Below are 20,041 nucleotides of genomic sequence, written 5' to 3' on the forward strand. Positions count from 1 at the left end.
GAGTAAGCATGTTTAGGCTCACACTGTAAACCTGAAATAGATGCTTCAAACTATAAGCAATGTTGTTTTGACCTTTGTTTGCCTGTAACACAACTGAAGGGGTGATGCAGAGCTACTGTACATTGTGCAAGCAACATACGATTTACATTTGAAACCCTAACCGGAGAAGGAAAACTGAAAACTTTCAATTTCTATTATAAGAACAAAGTTTATCTAACCAGCAACTTTATAAGGTTCATTACTCTACACAAAGCTATTTCCAAGGTGTAGAGTTTACCCCCAACTTGCAAATTACAGTAATTGAAATAATGAGGTGTTAGGGATATAGTTCAATGATTCCTTCAAGGCTGGCTTAGAAAATGCTTGAACTCAGGGCCGTCTTGAGCAGATCGCGCGCCCTGGTGCTGAGGGGCGGAGATCGCTCCGCCGCCCGCCCCGCCCTCGCAGGGCGCAATTGGTTTCCGCGCGGCTTCGCCGCACGGCGCCCTCCTTGCCACCAGCTTACCAGCCCCCCGCCGTGGTGCACTGCGCCACCGGGGGTCTATGAAGAGCCGGCCCTGCTTGAACTGAAACATGGGTTAAAACAATGGTCACAATCCAGAAAGTCATACAATAAGCACCACATACTTAAATTTTCCATATGCTTGTGCATCCCTCGCACCATTAAATTTACAGTTTTGGGAGCTGTAGTCTATGTCACCGAAGGAGCGTGGGGCAGGCAAAATGTGAAAGTTCTACCATGCCACCAAGGCCTGGTTTGAATAAGAATGTATTACACTGCTTCCAGAAGACATATGTACTAGCTTGGGTGAGTCACATGGGGAAGAAAATTTAGAAGCTGAGAGGCAGCCACCAAGAATGCCAATCTGTGCACCTTGCAATTCTGATTGGACACCCAGAAAGTTTCTAATTGGTGGCTGATATCAATTTGAACTGGCAGGGCCAAAGGCAAGGAGACCAGGGTGGATAAAAAACAATGGTATAAAAAAAAAGGATTTTTATTTTATTTAAATCAGACTTTTTTTTATTTAAATCAGATTTTTAAAATAAAATGCTTTTGGAGAAAAAGTCTTTCTAAAGATAAGTTTTCTGTTTAAGTTACATTATAGTCCGAAGGCTATTCATCAGGAAATAAGGATCTGTTTTAAGTTTTCATGTGCGCTACAACTATGGTAAGTTTAAGGTTTTTTTGTTTTTGTTTTTTAAATTGTTTAACCACATCAGTTAACAAACATGGATACATGCTATACTGTTATTGTTTTAGTTAAATAAATTGTATAAATTGTTATTAAGGAAATGATTATTTTTCTCCTTCCAATAAAGTACAGCAGAAAAGTTGCCCAAATATGAATAGTTAACTTATTAAACTTCACAATAATTTCATAATTATCTGCCTATGTATTTCTACTAGTATAACCAAATCAGTAATTTTTCATATAACTGTAAAAACCAAAAATGAAACCATCATCTGGTTGTAAATATTAATATTATACCAGCAAGAATATCTTTCTATAAAAAACTGATTTAAATCAAGTCTTACTGACCAGTGATTTAAATCGTGATTTAAATCGATTTGATTTAAACGATTTCCTAAAGAAAGCTCATCAACTTGCCCATGAAGGAGCGCATCAGTTGGTGGAGCCAGAGGCAATGACAGGCAGAAAAAACAAATTCATGTTGTCCCCATCCTCCTCTCTCTGCTAGTTCTACAATGGAAACACTAAGGGCCAGGGAGGAGGAAAATGATAGGCACAGCTACCCCCTGGGACTGGTTTTAATAAAGAAAGCAGGCAGGTGGGGATTGGCGAAGGTCAGACTTGAAGCTGGTGGAGCAATGCCCCATTTGCTGTAACAGACCAGCCTCCACTGTACTAGACCCTGATGGACATGTACAACAAACCCTTGCATGTGCTGCCTAAAGAGACTTTCTGGATTGCAGCCAATGTACTTTGTTCTTCCTCCATGGTAGGTCAGATTTTTTTTAAAAAAAACAACAACAACCCTCGACCATATTTTTTTAACTTCAACACAGGCTTCTGGAGTTTAAATGGAACATGAAAATACAATCTGATCATATATAAACACACACCAAACTACTATTTTTCTGTTTGTGGATAGGTGGCCTAAGTGTTTAAAGCAGTCATGCTGGTACAATAAAAAACTTATTCAACTTCTTTTATTAAAAACGTCAAATTATCTAGAAGTTAGTGTAACCCAGGGTAGACAGGCCTATTGCTTCTAACTATCTCTCAAATACCTGTGGTCCTGGGGTAACGTGAGGTTTTACCAAAACCTATGCTTCCTAAATGTCGCAAAAACTTGTGAGAAAAATAAAGGCTAAAGAGGGGCTATGAATACTGGTTTATCAAATCATTTCGTCCATAGACTGGCCAACTTCAATCCAACAGGATCGAAGGACAAACCCAAACAATATGACAAGCAATATATAATCCTGTTTATGATGCACAATCTAGATACTAGCATTTGTTTAAGAAAATATTCACAGGGTATACTGTCTGGGTACATAAGGCTGCTTTCAATTCCGAATTTGTATTTCCACATATAAACACTTTTGGCATGCAGAAGGAGCATACAAGTGAATACATTGATTGCTCCTACAGTAAGACACACACAAAAAGATCACTAATTTGTATCTTGCCAAGCTTTGGTGAAGATAAGCTGGAGAGGAGAAGCATTTCAATGGTAACCTTAAGTACAAATCTGTTGTCTTTAAAAAAACAAACCAACACTGGCAGTTAAAAAGCCTAAACAAGGAACAAAAAAAAACATATAGAATACAGCTTTTGCATTTCAATAAAGGTAAACAGGAAAGGTTTGGGAATCATGTTAAGTTTGTGATTGATTCAAGTTGGGTTCTGCGATATTCCCATTTTCAGGAAAGATAGCTGGGAAATTGTTATTTAAAGTTTCAGTGTCGGCATTTTGACAGCTCACATAAGAATTAAAGGGCGGCTGTGGAAGCACTTGGCTATCAGGCACCTGCACAAATACCCCTTCCTGAGTAGCTGGGGAGATTCTTTGGCCAGCTAATGGTACTTTAGGTTCCCTGGGCTCCAGCTGCTGCTTGCTTTCTTCATCTGTGTCAAGGCGGGTTAGCTTTTCTATCCACATGCGAAACTTCTCCTCTGTCTGCCTCTGCATCTCGGCAAAGCAGTTCATGGCCTCTTCCAGGACACTGCCTATGCAGTTCCTATCCCATACGGTGCCCCTGTCAAGCAATCCTGGAATTTCCCTGGTCGCTCCTCCAGATCCCCCAGCACGACTGAAGCCAGCTTTAAAGACATTGAGGCCATTGCATAAGACATCATTAAGGAAAAGGAAATCACATCCATACATTAAGGCATGCGAGCACCAACAAGCTACATACTTGCTCTAATTGGTCAGGTAAATAGAATCTCTGAGAAGCACTGAGATACCTGCCCAATTAAAAGTTCATAAGCCACCCCCCCCCAACATAATTATTTAAATCTTTTGGCTTTCATAACATTTTTTCAGAAGGTGAAATCAACCCCATTTCTATAGATAAGTTTGGTGTCTTCCTCGCGGAACAAAAGTCAAAGCAGCGTAACTTTGTAAGAATCAAAATCTTGTTTGATGAGAATACAACCAACATTCAAATCTAATTTTATGCACACTCCATCTAAGTAAAACGTAAGAATACAAGAGTTGCCGTGTGAGATTAGAGCATAGTCCGTCTAGTCCAGCATTCCATCTCCAATATCTGACCTCACAAGCAAGGTACGATGGTGGTGGCTATTCGTGGTTGTTTCCCCACGTCATCTGGTCATCTGATATTATCTACTGGGGGGTGAAGGTTCTGTTTCTCTCTCAAGGTTACTAGCTTCTGGGAGACCTCCATGGATTTGATTTTATGGATTTGAATTATATTAAAATAATCTTATCTTCAACTACTGAGCGCAGAAGGGGAAACACAGAGCAGATTACGCCAAAGAAAAGCACAGGGCTGGATCCAGACCTGCCTGCAGCAGAACTCTAGGTTCCCATGGGTAGAAGGGGCTTTTCAGCAATTCCTCCCTTTTGCTGACAGCCCCCTATGTTCCCACAAAGCAGCTCTGGAGGGTTGCTGGATCCTCCAAAATTGTGTATGGGGTCATATTCGGGGGGGGCTGCAGCAAAGGGGAAGCACTGGTGAAAAATGCCTCCCCCCTATATCCCAATAGCAGGATTAGGTGTGTGGGAGTTCCTGATGGATCAGAGCCTCACCTGTGAATGGAAAGAGCCTTTCCATTCAGAGGGAGATGTCTGGATCCAACCCACGGTCTTTGTTTACTCTGCTTTAAGGAGAAAATCCCAAAACACAAAGACCTGTATGGGGACCTTGAGGGTGAAAATATTCCCACTGGGAAAAGTTACTCTTGCAGATAGTCAGAACCACAACTCAAGGAGAGGATCCCAAACATGCACAAAGAAAACCCTAATTTTGAACTCTGAGCAGCTCATCATCTAAGTTTGCAGAAACATAATTTTCATTCTGAATTCTAATGGTAGTACAGTGGTACCTCTACTTACGAATTTAATGCGTTCTGAACGCACATTCGTAATTCAAAAAAAAAAATGTAAGTCGAATCCCATAGGAATGCATTGGGAGAAAAAATTCGTAAGTCGAAGCAACCCTATCTAAAAATTCGTAAGTAGAAAAAAATCCTATCTAAACCGCATCCAAGATGGCGGACGGAGCTCCATTCGTAAGTAATAATAATAATATTAATAAATTTTTATTTATACCCCACCCACCCCAGTCAAAAACCGGGCTCAGGGCGGCTGACACCAACAGAATTACAATAAAACATAAAAACAATTAATTAAAATACAGATTAAAATACAGTACTAAAATTTAAAATGCAGCCTCATTTCAAGTAGGCCATAAATCCAACCCATGAGGGAGGAAAACACAGGGGTCAGGCTGAGTCTAACCCAAAGGCCAGGCGGAACAGCTCTGTCTTGCAGGCCCTGCGGAAAGATGACAAATCCCGCAGGGCCCTGGTCTCCTGGGAAAGAGCGTTCCACCAGGTTGGGGCCAGTACTGAAAAGGCCCTGGCTCTAGTAGAGGCCAATCTAGCCATCTTATGACTCAGGATCTCCAGAATATTATTATTTGTGGACCTTAAGGTCCTCCATGGGGCATACCAGGAGAGGCGGTCCCGTAGGTACGAGGGTCCCAAGTCGCATAGGGCTTTAAAGGTCAAAACCAGCACCTTAAACCTGATCCTGTACTCCACCGGGAGCCAGTGCAGCTGGTAAAGCACTGGATGAATGTGATCCCGCGGCCGGGACCCTGTAAGGAGCCTCGCCGCAGCATTCTGCACCCGCTGGAGTTTCTGGGTCAGCTTTAAGGGCAACCCTGCGTAGAGCGAGTTACAATAGTCAAGCCTGGAGGTGATCGTCGCATGGATCACTGTGGCCAGATCGGGGCGAGAGAGGTAAGGGACCAACTGCTTGATGCGGCGGAGATGGAAAAATGCCACCTTTGCTGTGGATGCAACCTGCGCCTCCATGGAAAGGGAGGTGTCAAAGGTTACACCCAAACTCTTGACAGAAGGCGCTGGTACCAATTGAGCCCCTGCAAAAGATGGGAGTTGGCCCCCCAACCCCATGTCGCCCCGACCTAGCCAGAGGACCTCTGTCTTCGAAGGATTTAGCTTCAGTTATTCATAAGTAGAGGTACCACTGTATTAAGGTCTTCACAAATCTCATAATTTTTTTGCGAAGAATGAGGTGACACAGCTTATGGAAAGTGGATGTGGGTCTGAGAGATGAAACATGAGGCACAAGGGAAGCATGGATAACGGAAGGAAAATCTACAGATAATTTCTTGTAGTGCGTAGCAAGTGACCAGCAAAACACTACTGGTTTGGGACTTGCCTATGTGTTTTCATCTTATTCTCTGCAACTGTGATGTCGAAAATTTATTTTAGAGGGAAATATTACAAGTTTACGAATTTAACTGGGCACCCGTTCTGAAATACTGACAGTGAAAAATACTGGGGCATCTCACTCAATTCGTAAGTCCCTAGCTGAGTGTGCTAGAATACGGGGAGAGTCACCCACAGCTGATGCTATGGGAACCTGCCACAAGAATACCATGAGGGAACCACTATTGATAAATGATAGTGTTTAGGTTAGTTTATGCATTCTTTTTCAATGGCAAACAAGAGTATGACATTAGTCCGATAGATTGCTTTCTCAGGAGGCAGAGGTTAAAATTTTCAAAACCTGAGTATCATTAGAACTATGACTGCTATCCTTATAGGAATGAAATATCTGGACTTTTATTATGGGATGCATTCTTCTTGAGTTGTTAGAAGCAATATATCTTCACTTACAGTGAAGTCCTGCAATGACTAAAAAGATCAGAGGCAAGGTCTGTCTTTTGAGCTCTTCTCATAAACCTGGCATTCTATAATAACAGCAGCTGCTTTTGAAGGGAAATTCAGATTTCTTCTCCAGGGCAATGTCTACCAAAAGGAAATTCTGGGCTATCTTCTATCCTCCTCTCTTCCAGGATGACAAGAGGGGCAAAGGGGTGTTTCCTTCTGTTCAGAACACAGAAGAACTGCACTAATATGCCATGATTTACAAGATTACAATTCCACAGCCAGAGCTTTGGCTCTAGACTTGTACCCACTACAAATACAACTAACTGCAAACTGTAGGCTTTTATCCATGTTTCTGGCTGGGTGGGGCAGGGCTCTTCCCTCCCCCTCTGTAGCACCAGCACTGGAACTACACCTTGGGTTTGTCCTGCTTGCCACTGGCAAAAAGGACAAGAGGTAGTTGAACCCTACTAACACAGCTGAGGGTGAACTTTCAAAACAGTTTGCAGCAATGGTAGATTAAAGAAAGATATTAATTTCCAACTTACAAGAAGGACATATGGTATGGTAGCTATAGACGGGCAGGCAGAAAACCTTCATGCATGGTTATTCTTTTTAGGCAATTGTCGCACCCATTCAATTTCCAAATGACACTGTCAGTTCCTTTTTGCAGCTCTGGATAAAACAGCTCTCTCAAATTTAAAATATAATTTTACTCAACACTTCACTGTAACAGGGCCCAATCAGATCTACCCTCTGTAGGTCCCCAAACCTAGATTTGATTAAGAGATGGGAAACTATTCAATACAAACAACTTAATGCTTATGCAAACTGACACGGATACAGATATTTTAACGGTGGCTAGTCTTATCTTTACAAAGGTTGCCTTGACATTTTTAAGGGGTATAAAGGAATCCAAATACATGTAACTTAAAGAAGGCAAATACTTGGCCTCCACAACTCCACATGCTTGTTTTTTGCACTAATTTCGCCAAATAATGGGTTACTTTAGGGTTATGGTACATTATTTACTCTCCTGTTTACTAGCAAAACTAAAATGTAAACAAGCAGGTACAGATTAATAATAATAATAATAATTTATTATTTATACCCCGCCCATCTGGCTGGGTTTCCCCAGCCACTCTGGGTGGCTTCCAACAGAAAAATAAAACACAATAATCTATTAAACATTAAAAGCCTCCCTGAACAGGGCTGCCTTCAGATGTCTTCTAAATGTCTGGTAGTTGTTTTCCCCTTTGACATCTGTTGGGAGGGCGTTCCAGGGCAGGCGCCACCACCGAGAAGGCCCTCTGCCTAGTTCCCTGCAACTTGGCTTCTCGCAACGAGGGAACTGCCAGAAGGCCCTCGGTGCCGGACCTCAGTGTCCAGGCAGAATGATGGAGGTGGAGACGCTCCTTCAGGTATACTGGACCAAGGCCATTTAGGGCTTTAAAGGTCAGCACCAACACTTTGAATTGTGCTCGGGAACGTACTGGGAGCCAAAAGATTATGTACTTTTCCCATTTTAGAGTTTCTTGCCTTCCTTAAAATTGAGAAACTCTCACCTAGGCTAAAAAAAGAGGGCTAAGATGTATTGCAAGTTCCTGAAACTATGTGTGTGCTCATGAGCACTCGCCTGGAATTCCAGCCTTCAATCCTTGACTCAATTTTTCCCCTAAAACAGAAATGCAACAGAAACAAAATCCTGCCCCTACTTAAACTGACAATCACACTTTCAAAAGAACCACAAGTATATAGGTTTTATATTTATATAATAAGCAAGGCAAAAGGCACCGAGGGAGGAGTGATCCACACTTTTAAAGACTTAACTGCTTTGCGCCAAACAATCAATATACCCACAGTGAAACATGCCAGAAAGAAGCTTGTTAATGGTGGGCATATCACACTATTATTGTGTGGAGGCTGTGATGATGTAAAGCTTGCTACTCTTCCATATCCTTCTGCAAAGAGAAGCTAACTTAAGGGCTTGTCTATATACAAACATTTGTCCCTACCATTGTTCAGTGTCCCATCAGAGAAGGTTTAGACAGCAGAGATTCTGCCTTGCAGACGAGACTGTACTAGAGATCCCCTTACTTGATAGGAAGCCCAGGCTACACCTCTATCTCCATTGTGTCTACAATGTCTGCCAGTACTTTACACCTGGCCACATTTCCTTGCAGAACTGCACACGGGCATCAAATCAATGGAATAAGATAACCTGTCGTGCAGCCTGATTCTGTTAGCACTACACCAGACTAGCAAAGACCCACCAAGACCCTGTTGTGGGTGTAATAAAATATTCCCTGTTCAAAACTAGTGTGATATGAAAAAGGGCTAGCCTGGATATTTAGTATAAGGCAGCTTCCTATGTACCCTGAGTCAGAAAACTGGCCCATCTAAGCTCAGTACTGTCAATACATACTGGCAATGGCTCTCTAGGATTACAGACAGCGAGGCATTCCCTGGGAGAGATTGAATCTGGAACCTTCTGCATGCAAAACAGATCATCTACCCTTGAGCTATGGCCCTTCTTATCAGCATGCCAGTTTTTTACATGTAGCCAGCATTTTATGTGGAAACCTATGCCATGTCTATGGCATAAAATGGTACAGTCCAGCAACAGAGCAAGTCTGCTTGGGATTAGTCCCTTTCACCTAAGATTGTACACAATCTTTTTAAAAAAACAACGCTCTGGCCAGAGCAAAGCCTTAGTTTGTTCATTGATATGGCATCTCACTAGGCACTGCTGCAGTGCAACTTCCATTTATTTTAACAGGTTTGGGCAGAAAGCTCATGATATCCAAAGTGACATGGAGGCTGGGCAACTAAAAGCCCTGGCAGACTATATCCACAAGCAACTGTAAAACCCAAAGTGCTGTGCAAAGGCAGAATCCATCAAACTTTAAAAAGGTTACCACTAGAAGACAGAACACTTGAAGGGTCAAGCTGCGAACACAGCATTGTAGTTTTCCTTTTAAGTCTTCCCACACTGTATATAAATAGCTTTATTGAGGACACAGGTTTTAACTACAAACCTTATCTCTCTCATGCAAAGAAACAAATGTTATGTTCACCCATAAAAGATTGGCAAACCAAAAGCTTTTTAAATAGTATTTTATTTTAAGGTTGCTATAAAATGCAATTATTTTGAGTACCATATGCCAAGTAGAAGATACATATTCCTCCTCATGCTATTTGGGATAAAGGAATAATGCAGGCCTTAACAAATGGAAAGCTGTCCAAAATGCACCTTCCGATATTTGATCATAAGAACGGCCAAGATATTTCACCTCTCAGTCACACAATATGGATGCAGCAGGAAAAATGGTACTGTATTAGTAATTGTGCAATCCATGCAACAGAGGACATTGAAACCCTCTGGGCTTCTGAAACTGAGGGGTAGTGTGGAGGCTATTAATTTGCAGTCTATGTGCAAAATATTCCTCATATAGGTTCTGAAGTAACCAGCTCACCTAACACACAACGAAGCTGAACCAGTTTATCATGCACTAAAATGAAGTTGGAAAGTGCACCATTAAATTAAGTATTGGAGAGAACGTGGCCTTCTCCAACAGCAAAAAGATGCCCCATGGTGTTTCAGATGCAGATACAGGAACAGTTGCAGTATTTTAAAAGAATAATCCATTTGTAATAAAATAGCTTCAAACTAGGCTGTTTTAAATACGACTGTCTAAGCCACACTGATGTTAACTAGTGGGGGCAGAAAGCAGGGTCTGGCACTCAACTCACCATTACCAGTTTTTAAAATTTTCAATTCTGCAAATAAGAACATTCAAAAACCCCAGGGCCCACCTTTAAAACATTTCACATACTGCAGCCCTCAAATTTACATAGAGTTGCAGTTCTCCTAGTTTATTATTTATATTTTCTCAAATGTCGCTCCTCTAAATTTAGCAGGACAGCTGAGAAATGATGGTAGGAGCTTTACCAGTTCAGTTTAAAAAACATCCTCTACCTGGTATCTCTGCAGTGATTGTCTTGCTGCTCCCTGAAACTTCTTCATCATCATCTGATGAACTCGTGCTTGAGTCACAGGTCAGGTCACTATCACTGGTACTGCTGTCCTGCAGCAGGTTGTATTTCTTGCGGGAAGCCGCCTCCCGTTTCTGCCTCAATAACCGAATTCTCTCTTTGTGCTTTTGGCTCCGATGACCTTTGACCTTAGCGACACGACCATTCTGCTTATCACTAGACTGCCGGTTTTTCTTTGCAGCCATTGTTGAGGTTTCACTCTCCGACCTTGAACGCCTGGATTTCCTCCCAACAGTAGACCCTGATACTGCAGAAGCATCTCCTTCTATAGTTGCTTCAGCTTGGCTGGGCTCGTTCTCTTCTGCAGAAGACAGAGTGTCTGAATCAGCCAAGTGCCCACTGGAAGAAGGGGACAGCATGCAATGGTTGGAAGAGTCACTCTCATAAACACGGCCAGCTGTTGGTTTGTCACTCTCTGTTGATGCTAGCTGAGATTCTGTCGAGTCTCGTCTCAGTTCCATCAGCAAGCATGGCATCGAGGCAAGCACTGTTGAATCCTCCACAGCAGCTCCGCTCTCTTTCTGGGCATTCATTTCTAGTTCTACAGGTCCCTCTTCGCACAGAGCTGCTTCTTGTTTTTCTGGGAGTTTTGATGGAACCTCTGGGTCAATGAGTTCTTCTACTTTGTCTGCTGCCTCCATCTTCATTTCAAAATTTTAAGTCTCTCCTGGTCTCAAAGCATGGATCACAGAGTCTAGCGGACAGCACAAATTAGCCAAGGGCTTCAGGAGGAAAGCAACCTGCAAGAGAACACACAGAACAAATGAACAGGTTTGGCAGTGACACAGTAGCAAAATTACGGTACTTTATGGAGAATTTGAAACAACCATGGGAGAGTGCAAAGGATCTTGCTGGTTATAAAGAAAAAATCAATAAGTTTACTGAAGCCCTTTATTTTAAACTGGCAACTCAGTTGGGGCTTAACACTTTCCCAACAAATTCTTCAGCAACTCAGTTGGGGCTTAACACTTTCCCAACAAATTCTTCAGCTGTGCTGAAGAATCAAGAAATTAGCCTCTTGTGGACTTCTGTTAAGACATGCTTTGCTTCAAACATAAGGTCCAACTAAAGAGCACATTTGGGTACACTACGGAGCTCCAGCCCAAGTTTTCTTGCTAGCAATTTAGGGATGTACCAGTGGTGTGAAGCAGCACTGGGCCCAGGGGGGAAAATTCCTCCCAATTATCAGGAATCAGAACAGTGGCAGAAATGACCATTCACTCAAGTAGTTTGGACACACACTCCTCCAACTGATATTGAAGTCTGGGAGCTAATCCAAATTCCTCTCCAGCAACAGCAGTAAGAAGCAAAGGCCTCCTTCTTGCAAAGCTTTTAGATCAGCACACAATAGTAAGCAAATAGATCAGTTCCCCTTTCCTCAATAAAGTGAGACCATAAGCTTCCAGGTGCCATGAAGGTTAATCTCCCTCATTCCATCACTAACAAGCTAATTCTGGACCATAGCAGTACTAGGAAAAAGAACTGGAGCCTGACAGAAGACCTGAAGCAGAACGACTCAGAACTGTACCTGATTGCTCAAACATATAACTCAGTATTTTGAATGTTATCTCAGCCTAAATTAATATTACTCATGTTCAAGGGTTGATGCCAGTTGCTCACATTCACAATAATGATAATGGTGGGAGGTCAGGTAGGACTTCAAAATGTGTATATGCCAGACAAATTTAGACTATATACTATTTAGACCCCCCTTCATGGATCAATGCCTTGTCGTGGCGAAGGGGCTTGAATAACTCAGAGAAGCTATGAGCTATGCCATGCAGGGCCACCCAAGATGGACAGGTCATAGTGGAGAGTTTTGACTAAACGTGATCCACCTGGAGAAGGAACTGGCAAGCCACTCCAGTATCCCTGCCAAGAAAACTCCATGGACAAAGACAACAGGCATATAAAAGTTATGACGCTGGAAGATGAGCCCCTCAGGTCGGAAGGCGTCCAACATGCTACCGTGTTTCTCATATTATAAGACATGTCTTATATTTATTTTTTCCTCAAAAAAACACACTATGGCTTATTTTCAAGGGATGTCTTATTTCTTTCTTCCTCCTCCTGCCACAGCCAGCATTGCTGCTGTGCCTATCACTATGTCTTATTTTCGGGGTATGGCTTATATTTCTTGAATGCTTAAAAATCCTGCTATGGCTTATTTTATGGGTATGTCTTAAAATATGAGAAACAGGGTACTGAGGAAGAGCGGAGGACAAGTACAAGTAGATTCAGAGCTGATGAAGCGGCTGGGCCAAAGTCGAAAGGACGCTCAGTTGCGGATATGCCTGGAAGCGAAAGGAAAGTCCGATGCTGTAAAAAAAAATATTGCATAGGAACCTGGAATGTAAGAACCATGAATGGAGGTAAGCTGGATGTGGTCAAAAATGAGATGACAAGAATAAATATCGACATCCTGGGCATCAGTGAACTAAAATGGAAGGGAATGGGCGAATTCAGTTCGGGTGACTATCATATCTACTACTGTGGGCAAGAATCCTGTAGTAGAAATGGAGTGGCCCTCATAGTCAACAAAAGAGTGGCAAAAGCTGTAATGGGATGAAATCTCAAAAATGACAGAATGATCTCAATACGAATCCAAGGCAGACCTTTTAACATCACAGTAATCCAAGTTTATGCACCAACTACCGGAGCTGAAGAAAGTGAAATTGACCAATTCTATGAAGACCTACAACACCTTCTAGAAATGACACCAAAGAAGGATGTTCTTCTCATTACAGGGGATTGGAATGCTAAAGTAGGGAATCAAGAGATAAAAGGAACAACTGGCAAGTTTGGCCTTGGAGTTCAAAATGAAGCAGGGCAAAGGCTAATAGAGTTCTGTCAAGAGAACAAGCTGGTCATCACAAACACTCTCTTCCAACAACACAAGAGACGACTCTACACATGGATATCACCAAATGGGCAGCATCGAAATCAGATTGATTATATTCTCTGCAGCCAAAGATGGAGAAGCTCTATACAATCAGCAAAAACAAGACCTGGAGCTGACTGTAACTCAGATCATCAGCTTCTTATAGCAAAATTCCAGCTTAAACTGAAGAAAGTAGGAAAAACCACTGGGCCAGTAAGATACAATCTAAATCAAATCCCTTATGAATACACAGTGGAAGTGAGGAACAGGTTTAAGGATTTAGATTTGGTGGACAGAGTGCCTGAAGAACTATGGATGGAGGCTCGTAACATTATACAGGAGGCAGCAACGAAAACCATCCCAAGGAAAAGGAAATGCAAGAAAGCAAAATGGCTGTCCAACGAGGCCTTACAAATAGCGGAGGAGAGGAGGCAAGCAAAATGCAAGGGAGATAGGGAAAGATACAGGAAACTGAATGCAGATTTCCAAAAAACAGCAAGGAGAGACAAGAGGGTCTTCTTAAATGAGCAATGCAAAGAAATAGAGGAAAACAATAGAATGGGGAAAACCAGAGACCTGTTCAAGAAAATTGGAGATATGAAAGGAACATTTCGTACAAAGATTACCATAATCAAGGACAAAAGTGGTAAGGACCTAACAGAAGCAGAAGACATCAAGAAGAGGTGGCAAGAATACACAGAGGAATTATACCAGAAAGACATGGAGGTTTCGTACACCCCAGGTAGTGTGGTTGCTGACCTTGAGCCAGACATCTTGGAGAGTGAAGTCAAATGGGCCTTAGAAAGCACTGCTAATAACAAGGCCAGTGGAAGTGATGATATTCCAGCTGAACTATTTAAAATTTTAAAAGATGATGCTGTTAAGGTGCTACACCCAATATGCCAGCAAGTTTGGAAAACTCAGCAATGGCCAGAGGATTGGAGAAGATCAGTCTACATCCCAATTCCAAAGAAGGGCAGTGCCAAAGAATGCTCCAACTACCGCACAATTGCGCTCATTTCACACGCTAGCAAGGTTATGCTTAAAATTCTACAAGGCAGGCTTAGGCAGTATGTGGACCGAGAACTCCCAGAAGTGCAAGCTGGATTTCGAAAGGGCAGAGGAACCAGAGACCAAATAGCAAACATGCGCTGGATTATGGAGAAAGCTAGAGAGTTCCAGAAAAACGTCTACTTCTGCTTCATTGACTATGCAAAAGCCTTTGACTGTGTCGACCACAGCAAACTATGGCAAGTTCTTAAAGAAATGGGAGTGCCTGATCACCTCATCTGTCTCCTGAGAAATCTCTATGTGGGACAAGAATCTACAGTTAGAACTGGATATGGAGCAACTGAGTGGTTCAAAATTGGGAAAGGAGTATGACAAGGTTGTATATTGTCTCCCTGCTTATTTAACTTATATGCAGAATTCATCATGCGAAAGGCTGGACTAGATGAATCCCAAGCCGGAATTAAGATTGCCGGAAGAAATATCAACAACCTCAGATATGCAGATGACACAACCTTGATGGCAGAAAGTGAGGAGGAATTAAAGAACCTTTTAATGAGGGTGAAAGAGGAGAGCGCAAAATATGGTCTGAAGCTCAACATCAAAAAAAACCAAGATCATGGCCACTGGTCCCATCACCTCCTGGCAAATAGAAGGGGAAGAAATGGAGGCAGTGAGAGATTTTACCTTCTTGGGCTCCTTGATCACTGCAGATGGTGACAGCAGTCACGAAATTAAAAGACCCCTGCTTCTTGGGAGAAAAGCAATGACAAACCTAGACAGCATCTTAAAAAGCAGAGACATCACCTTGCCGACAAAGGTCCATATAGTTAAAGCTATGGTTTTCCCAGTAGTGATGTATGGAAGTGAGAGCTGGACCATAAAGAAGGCTGATCGCCGAAGAATTGATGCTTTTGAATTATGGTGCTGGAGGAGACTCTTGAGAGTCCCATGGACTGCAAGAACATCAAACCTATCCATTCTTAAGGAAATCAGCCCTGAGTGCTCCCTGGAAGGACAGATCGTGAAGCTGAGGCTCCAATACTTTGGCCACCTCATGAGAAGAGAAGAATCCTTGGAAAAGACCCTGATGTTGGGAAAGATTGAGGGCACTAGGAGAAGGGGACGTCAGAGAACAAGGTGGTTGGACAGTGTTCTCGAAGCTACGAACATGAGTTTGACCAAACTGCGGGAGGCAGTGCAAGACAGGAGTGCCTGGCGTGCTATGGTCCATGGGGTCACGAAGAGTCGGACACGACTAAACGACTAAACAACAACAACAACTATTTAGACCATATCAGGACTTAATTTTCATATTCTATCAAATAGTTAACATGGGTCTGCATCCCAACTCATGTCTTTCTGTGGCTACATTAAAATTTTTCTTTATCTATTTATCTATTTCATTAGCTAACCTTTTTATTTGGTTTCCATGGTCAGATTTCATAGGTTTTAATACCGTACAGTTTTACTATTAGTATCATTTCTGTACAAATAAATGTCCACTGGTTTGGGGACCACCTTCTGGATTTTGAGTCTTCTATGCCAGTACTGCCCACTTGAGAAAATGTTTCTCCACAATGACTGTGCTCTTTAAAGTGGTCAAGTGTGCTTCTTACAGTTTAAAATCAGGTGCAGAAAAATGCAATGCTTACAAAGCAATACAGGTACAGTACTCTTTTTCAGAGAGAAGTGGCACAATGCTAAATAATTCTGTCCACATGTCCCCTGCCTGTCGCCGAGTCTCAGACAAACACATTGCTCTTCCAACATTAGTGGCTCAGTGGACAAAGTCCTGGTTGTGGGACATTAAAGTTGTGATCACCTTCCCTGGCTGGTTGGAAGTTTAAAGTTCTGAGATGATAAACATAGAGGACAGGAATCACTTTGAACAATGAGAAGTGTTATAGAAACAATCACCTTAAGATACAGGGAAATTCCCGGGGAAAGGTATTTCAAAGTAGACAGCAGCCTACTTTAAAAACAAAACATGTGAAAAAATGTGAAGCGATTCTTAGGATTCTGTATTTCATGTGTGGCCATAAGACTCTCCAGATGTGCTCATGTACAGCTATGCTGAATGAAAGTACTTCAGTTATATTTATACTATATGTGCTTACTAGGGATAGCTATTTAAACCAGACTAGAGGTAATTCATTGGTGGAAAATGGCAAATGTCACTATCTAGATGCTTAAACATTACACATAAGCCCCTCTGCTTTTAGTGGGACATAAACAAGTTTAAAGGTTGAGCTGGAAAGAGGGCCAAGGCTGCCTACCTCTTACAGAAGTCTGAATCGACCTAGGAAAAGGCTTTATACCAAGTCAGACCATTAGTTCATCTACCTCAGTATTGTCCACAATAACTGGCAGCAGCTCTGCAATGTTTCAGACAGAAGCCTCACCCAGCCATACCTGAAGATAGCGGGGATTGAAAGGGGGCCTTTGGCATGAAAATCAGCTGCTTTACACTTAGCAACAGTATAAGAAAAATACACACAGGAAAGCTACAAATTTACTTCACCGAGGATGCCAACTGTAAATTATTTTATTTCTAAAACTAGCTACATGGAAAGGATCACTTCATCATAGAGTGAAAGAGAAATAGAGAGAATATGAAGCAATAATAACTTTCAGTGAAAATCTCCATGACAGGAGTTGGTGTCTGCAATACAAATCCCTGCAAAGAGTATTTACATAGCCACTAACTATAAAAAATATTAAGGGCCATGTTCTTCAGACTTCTCATTTATAACCAGAAGTATGCTGTTGGCTTACTATGCAAGAAGACAAGCTAAGTACTTGCTTAGAAGTAAACGTGCCTCTCAAGGTGCACTGATATCATTACTTCATGCAACATTCAGGTTCTTTTTTTAAGGTCTCGTTTACAAGTACTGGCCTAGACTGACCCAGATAAACGTGTGTGATCTGGCGAAGGAAATAGTATAAGAGGAGGCAACTGAATACGAGAAAACATTTATTTGTATCCCTGAAAAAATTCAGCCATAATGTTATCTTTTTACTTCAAGCTCCAGTTAATAGAGAGTAGTATAATTAGGAATTCATTAGCACAGCATCCACACCCTTTATGAAAAGGAATCTTATGCTTCATGTTTATCTAAAACAGATTTGATGAAATAAATACATTTTATAAAATAAATGCTTATCTAAGCATTTTTTCTCTTCAATGCAACATTCTGTACCTCTAGCTGTTTCCAGTTTATTTAGGAACACTGGAATGTGCCTTATATAGTCAGACCACTGATTTATCTAGGTCAGAATTGTCTGTACTGGTTGGAGAACCTCAGGCCTAGGGTTCAAATGAAGTACTCCAGGAATCTCTCAGGCCACACTCCTGACCACCCCTGTTCCGCACCCTCCTCAAGTGTTTTTGCCTGAGTGGACTGTGTGCTTGAACTGTGACTATATTGTTGGGTGATAACGCCGAGGCCGGTGCCTCCCCCCAACGCAGCGTCGCCCAGGATTCATCACTTCAGTGTCCCGTCACGCTGATGTGACCCATATCCAAGGACATGAGCACACGACTAGCAGAGTCCAAACAGAAGCTGAGCCTTGAGGTGTAACATCTAAGCCTAATTTATTGCGCACAAAATCAAACGCAACATAACAAAGAAAACATGGCTTCTCTGTCTTTCTTCCTTGGAGAGAGAACTGCAAAATCAATAGGTATACAGAATGGAACAGTGTATCTCAATTTCTGCTCACAAGATTCCAACAATCAGTGCTGGAATGTGAACACAGACATGTGACATGTAACAATCCCACACATCTGCAACCTAAATGGAGATAGAGAGTTGTGTGCAAGTGGAAAAACCATGACTTTTGCAAGGCTGGAATGCAAAAGTACCAAGCCACTGCCACTACTCTACCCATTTTGCCTCTGGTAACACCTGCCACTGCATGCAGCTCACAGAAGGTTCCTCAAATATCAGGCCCTTGGCCTGAGAAGGTTTCCTGATCCCTGGTCTGCCCTGACTGACGCTAGCTTTTTAACGCTTCAGAGGGACTTCCCCAGCTCTTGAACTCTGACCTGCTGCATGCAAAACACATGCTGTACCAATGAATTACAGCAGAACACATACACTGGACATACACAGCTAAAGCTAAGAAAGTTTAAAAGATTCTGCTGTATACAACATTTAGTCAAAGAACACACAGAAGAGTTCAACTACGTGAGAGTGGGTAGTTAACTTAGCAACTTCTGTTTCTAGTGGCTACCAAAGCATCATTTGTCTCAGGCTAAATTCACACACATGGAGTTGTAGTCAACAAAGTTCTACTCTGAGTAGAGCCATATGAATTAACATACCTATGTTACTTATTCCATTACTTTCAATGGGTCTACTCTGAGTATGACTGTATGAATGTGGATACAACCCATCCAATCTGACAGTTAATATGCAATATGAGAGAAATTACCACTTACAAGCTCAGTTTTTTGCTACGTAGTTATTTGATGTGATAACTGCCTCTTATCTATAACAGTTCATAAAATTGATACATTATGGGTTGTCTTGTTATTTCTCATGCTCAGATGATGAAGAGAGTTGTTGTACAATAGAGTATAAGATGAGGACTCACCCTTCAGCTACTGCTGTCACTGCTGTACCTGTTCTGCGGACAGAAGACTTGAGTGCCCAAAGTTGTCATTCTGGCTGATTTTCACCACCAAACTCACTACAAAAGCAAACAAAAACTCACATGTAAAAAAAATATTTTTTTAAAACAAAGTAAAGCAAAACAAACAAACAAACAAACAAAACCAGCAAAAGATTAGCAGGTTCTTATCATTCAACAAAATTTTCAAGAAAGGTGACACAGAATCAGTAGGTTCTTCTCATTACAGTATATAGAATTCCCTATCTGTATGTATATATCTACAAGCATGGCCGATACTCCTAAAGATTACCTCATTTGCATAACCTGTATACTGCACAGGAACACAAATGCGTTTTCCTTACTCATAAGCCGACAGTTAACCTTCTCTCTGGGTTATGAGTATGTTGCATTAGAATTAGAATTACAATTGCAATTACAACAACCATTTGTACATTTAAACATGAGGAAAAGCACTCCATTTTTTTTTAACTCTAGTCATTTTATTTAACAAGGGACAGCGATAAATTTCTAAAACTAGCCACCTCTCTTTGCTGACACATCAGTAACCAACCACAGACTGAAATTTTGCAAGATTCGCTACTTACTTCGCTCTACTATCCCTGCAATAGAGGGGTGCAGTAAAAATGATGCTGCATCACTCCATGATTCTATACTTCCATCACATTTTCTTCCTCAATTTTCTTTACAGCCACAGCTGCAAATCCAGAATTCTGGCAAAGTCACCTAGGTATATACTTTCGCTCATATCGTTAAATTTACTTGCAACACAAAGAAACCTAAAAGCTAGCCTCTTTTCTTCAAAAACTAAGGTTGAGTCAAGTTGGTGTGGAAGTCAACCCTTTGGAAGGTTGAGTTCCCCAATCAAACCACCTCCCCCAATCTTATCCACTTCACTGGTATCTGCATTTCTCATTGACCACTGCTTCATCAACACTCTTTATTTGATGTCATATGTAACCAGTTTGATTTTGCTATATGTTGTTGTCATTGAAGGCAAACAAAACTAATTCAGAGAGCAATGCTTCATCTTGGCTGTGAGTCCTGGAAGACCTGCTTGCAGGTCTTTTTATTCACCTGGCCTGGGAGGCTGGTGCCCTGA

At 41.7% G+C, this 20,041-nt stretch overlaps 1 protein-coding gene across 8 annotated transcripts in view; it reads right to left on the reverse strand.

The window, feature by feature from the left end:
• Nucleotides 1-20,041, reverse strand: part of ARK2N (arkadia (RNF111) N-terminal like PKA signaling regulator 2N) — a 61,143-nt gene that overhangs the window by 23,969 nt on the left and 17,133 nt on the right. For 7 of the 8 annotated variants that reach the window (XM_035100403.3, XM_035100406.3, XM_088653185.1 and 4 more), the window contains exons 2-3: nucleotides 18,904-18,999; nucleotides 10,336-11,152 (exon numbers count right to left, since the gene is read on the reverse strand). In XM_035100403.3, the coding sequence (XP_034956294.3) occupies nucleotides 10,336-11,059 (724 nt within the window). In that variant the 5' untranslated portion in view covers nucleotides 11,060-11,152; nucleotides 18,904-18,999. Of the gene's footprint in view, nucleotides 1-1,101; nucleotides 3,294-10,335; nucleotides 11,153-18,903; nucleotides 19,000-20,041 lie in introns of those variants that run through there. The other variant, XM_035100407.3, reaches the window with a different exon arrangement.

The sequence above is a fragment of the Zootoca vivipara genome, chromosome 10, assembly GCF_965207765.1.
Source record: "Zootoca vivipara chromosome 10, rZooViv2.hap1.1, whole genome shotgun sequence".
Classification (NCBI taxonomy): Eukaryota; Metazoa; Chordata; class Lepidosauria; order Squamata; family Lacertidae; genus Zootoca; species Zootoca vivipara.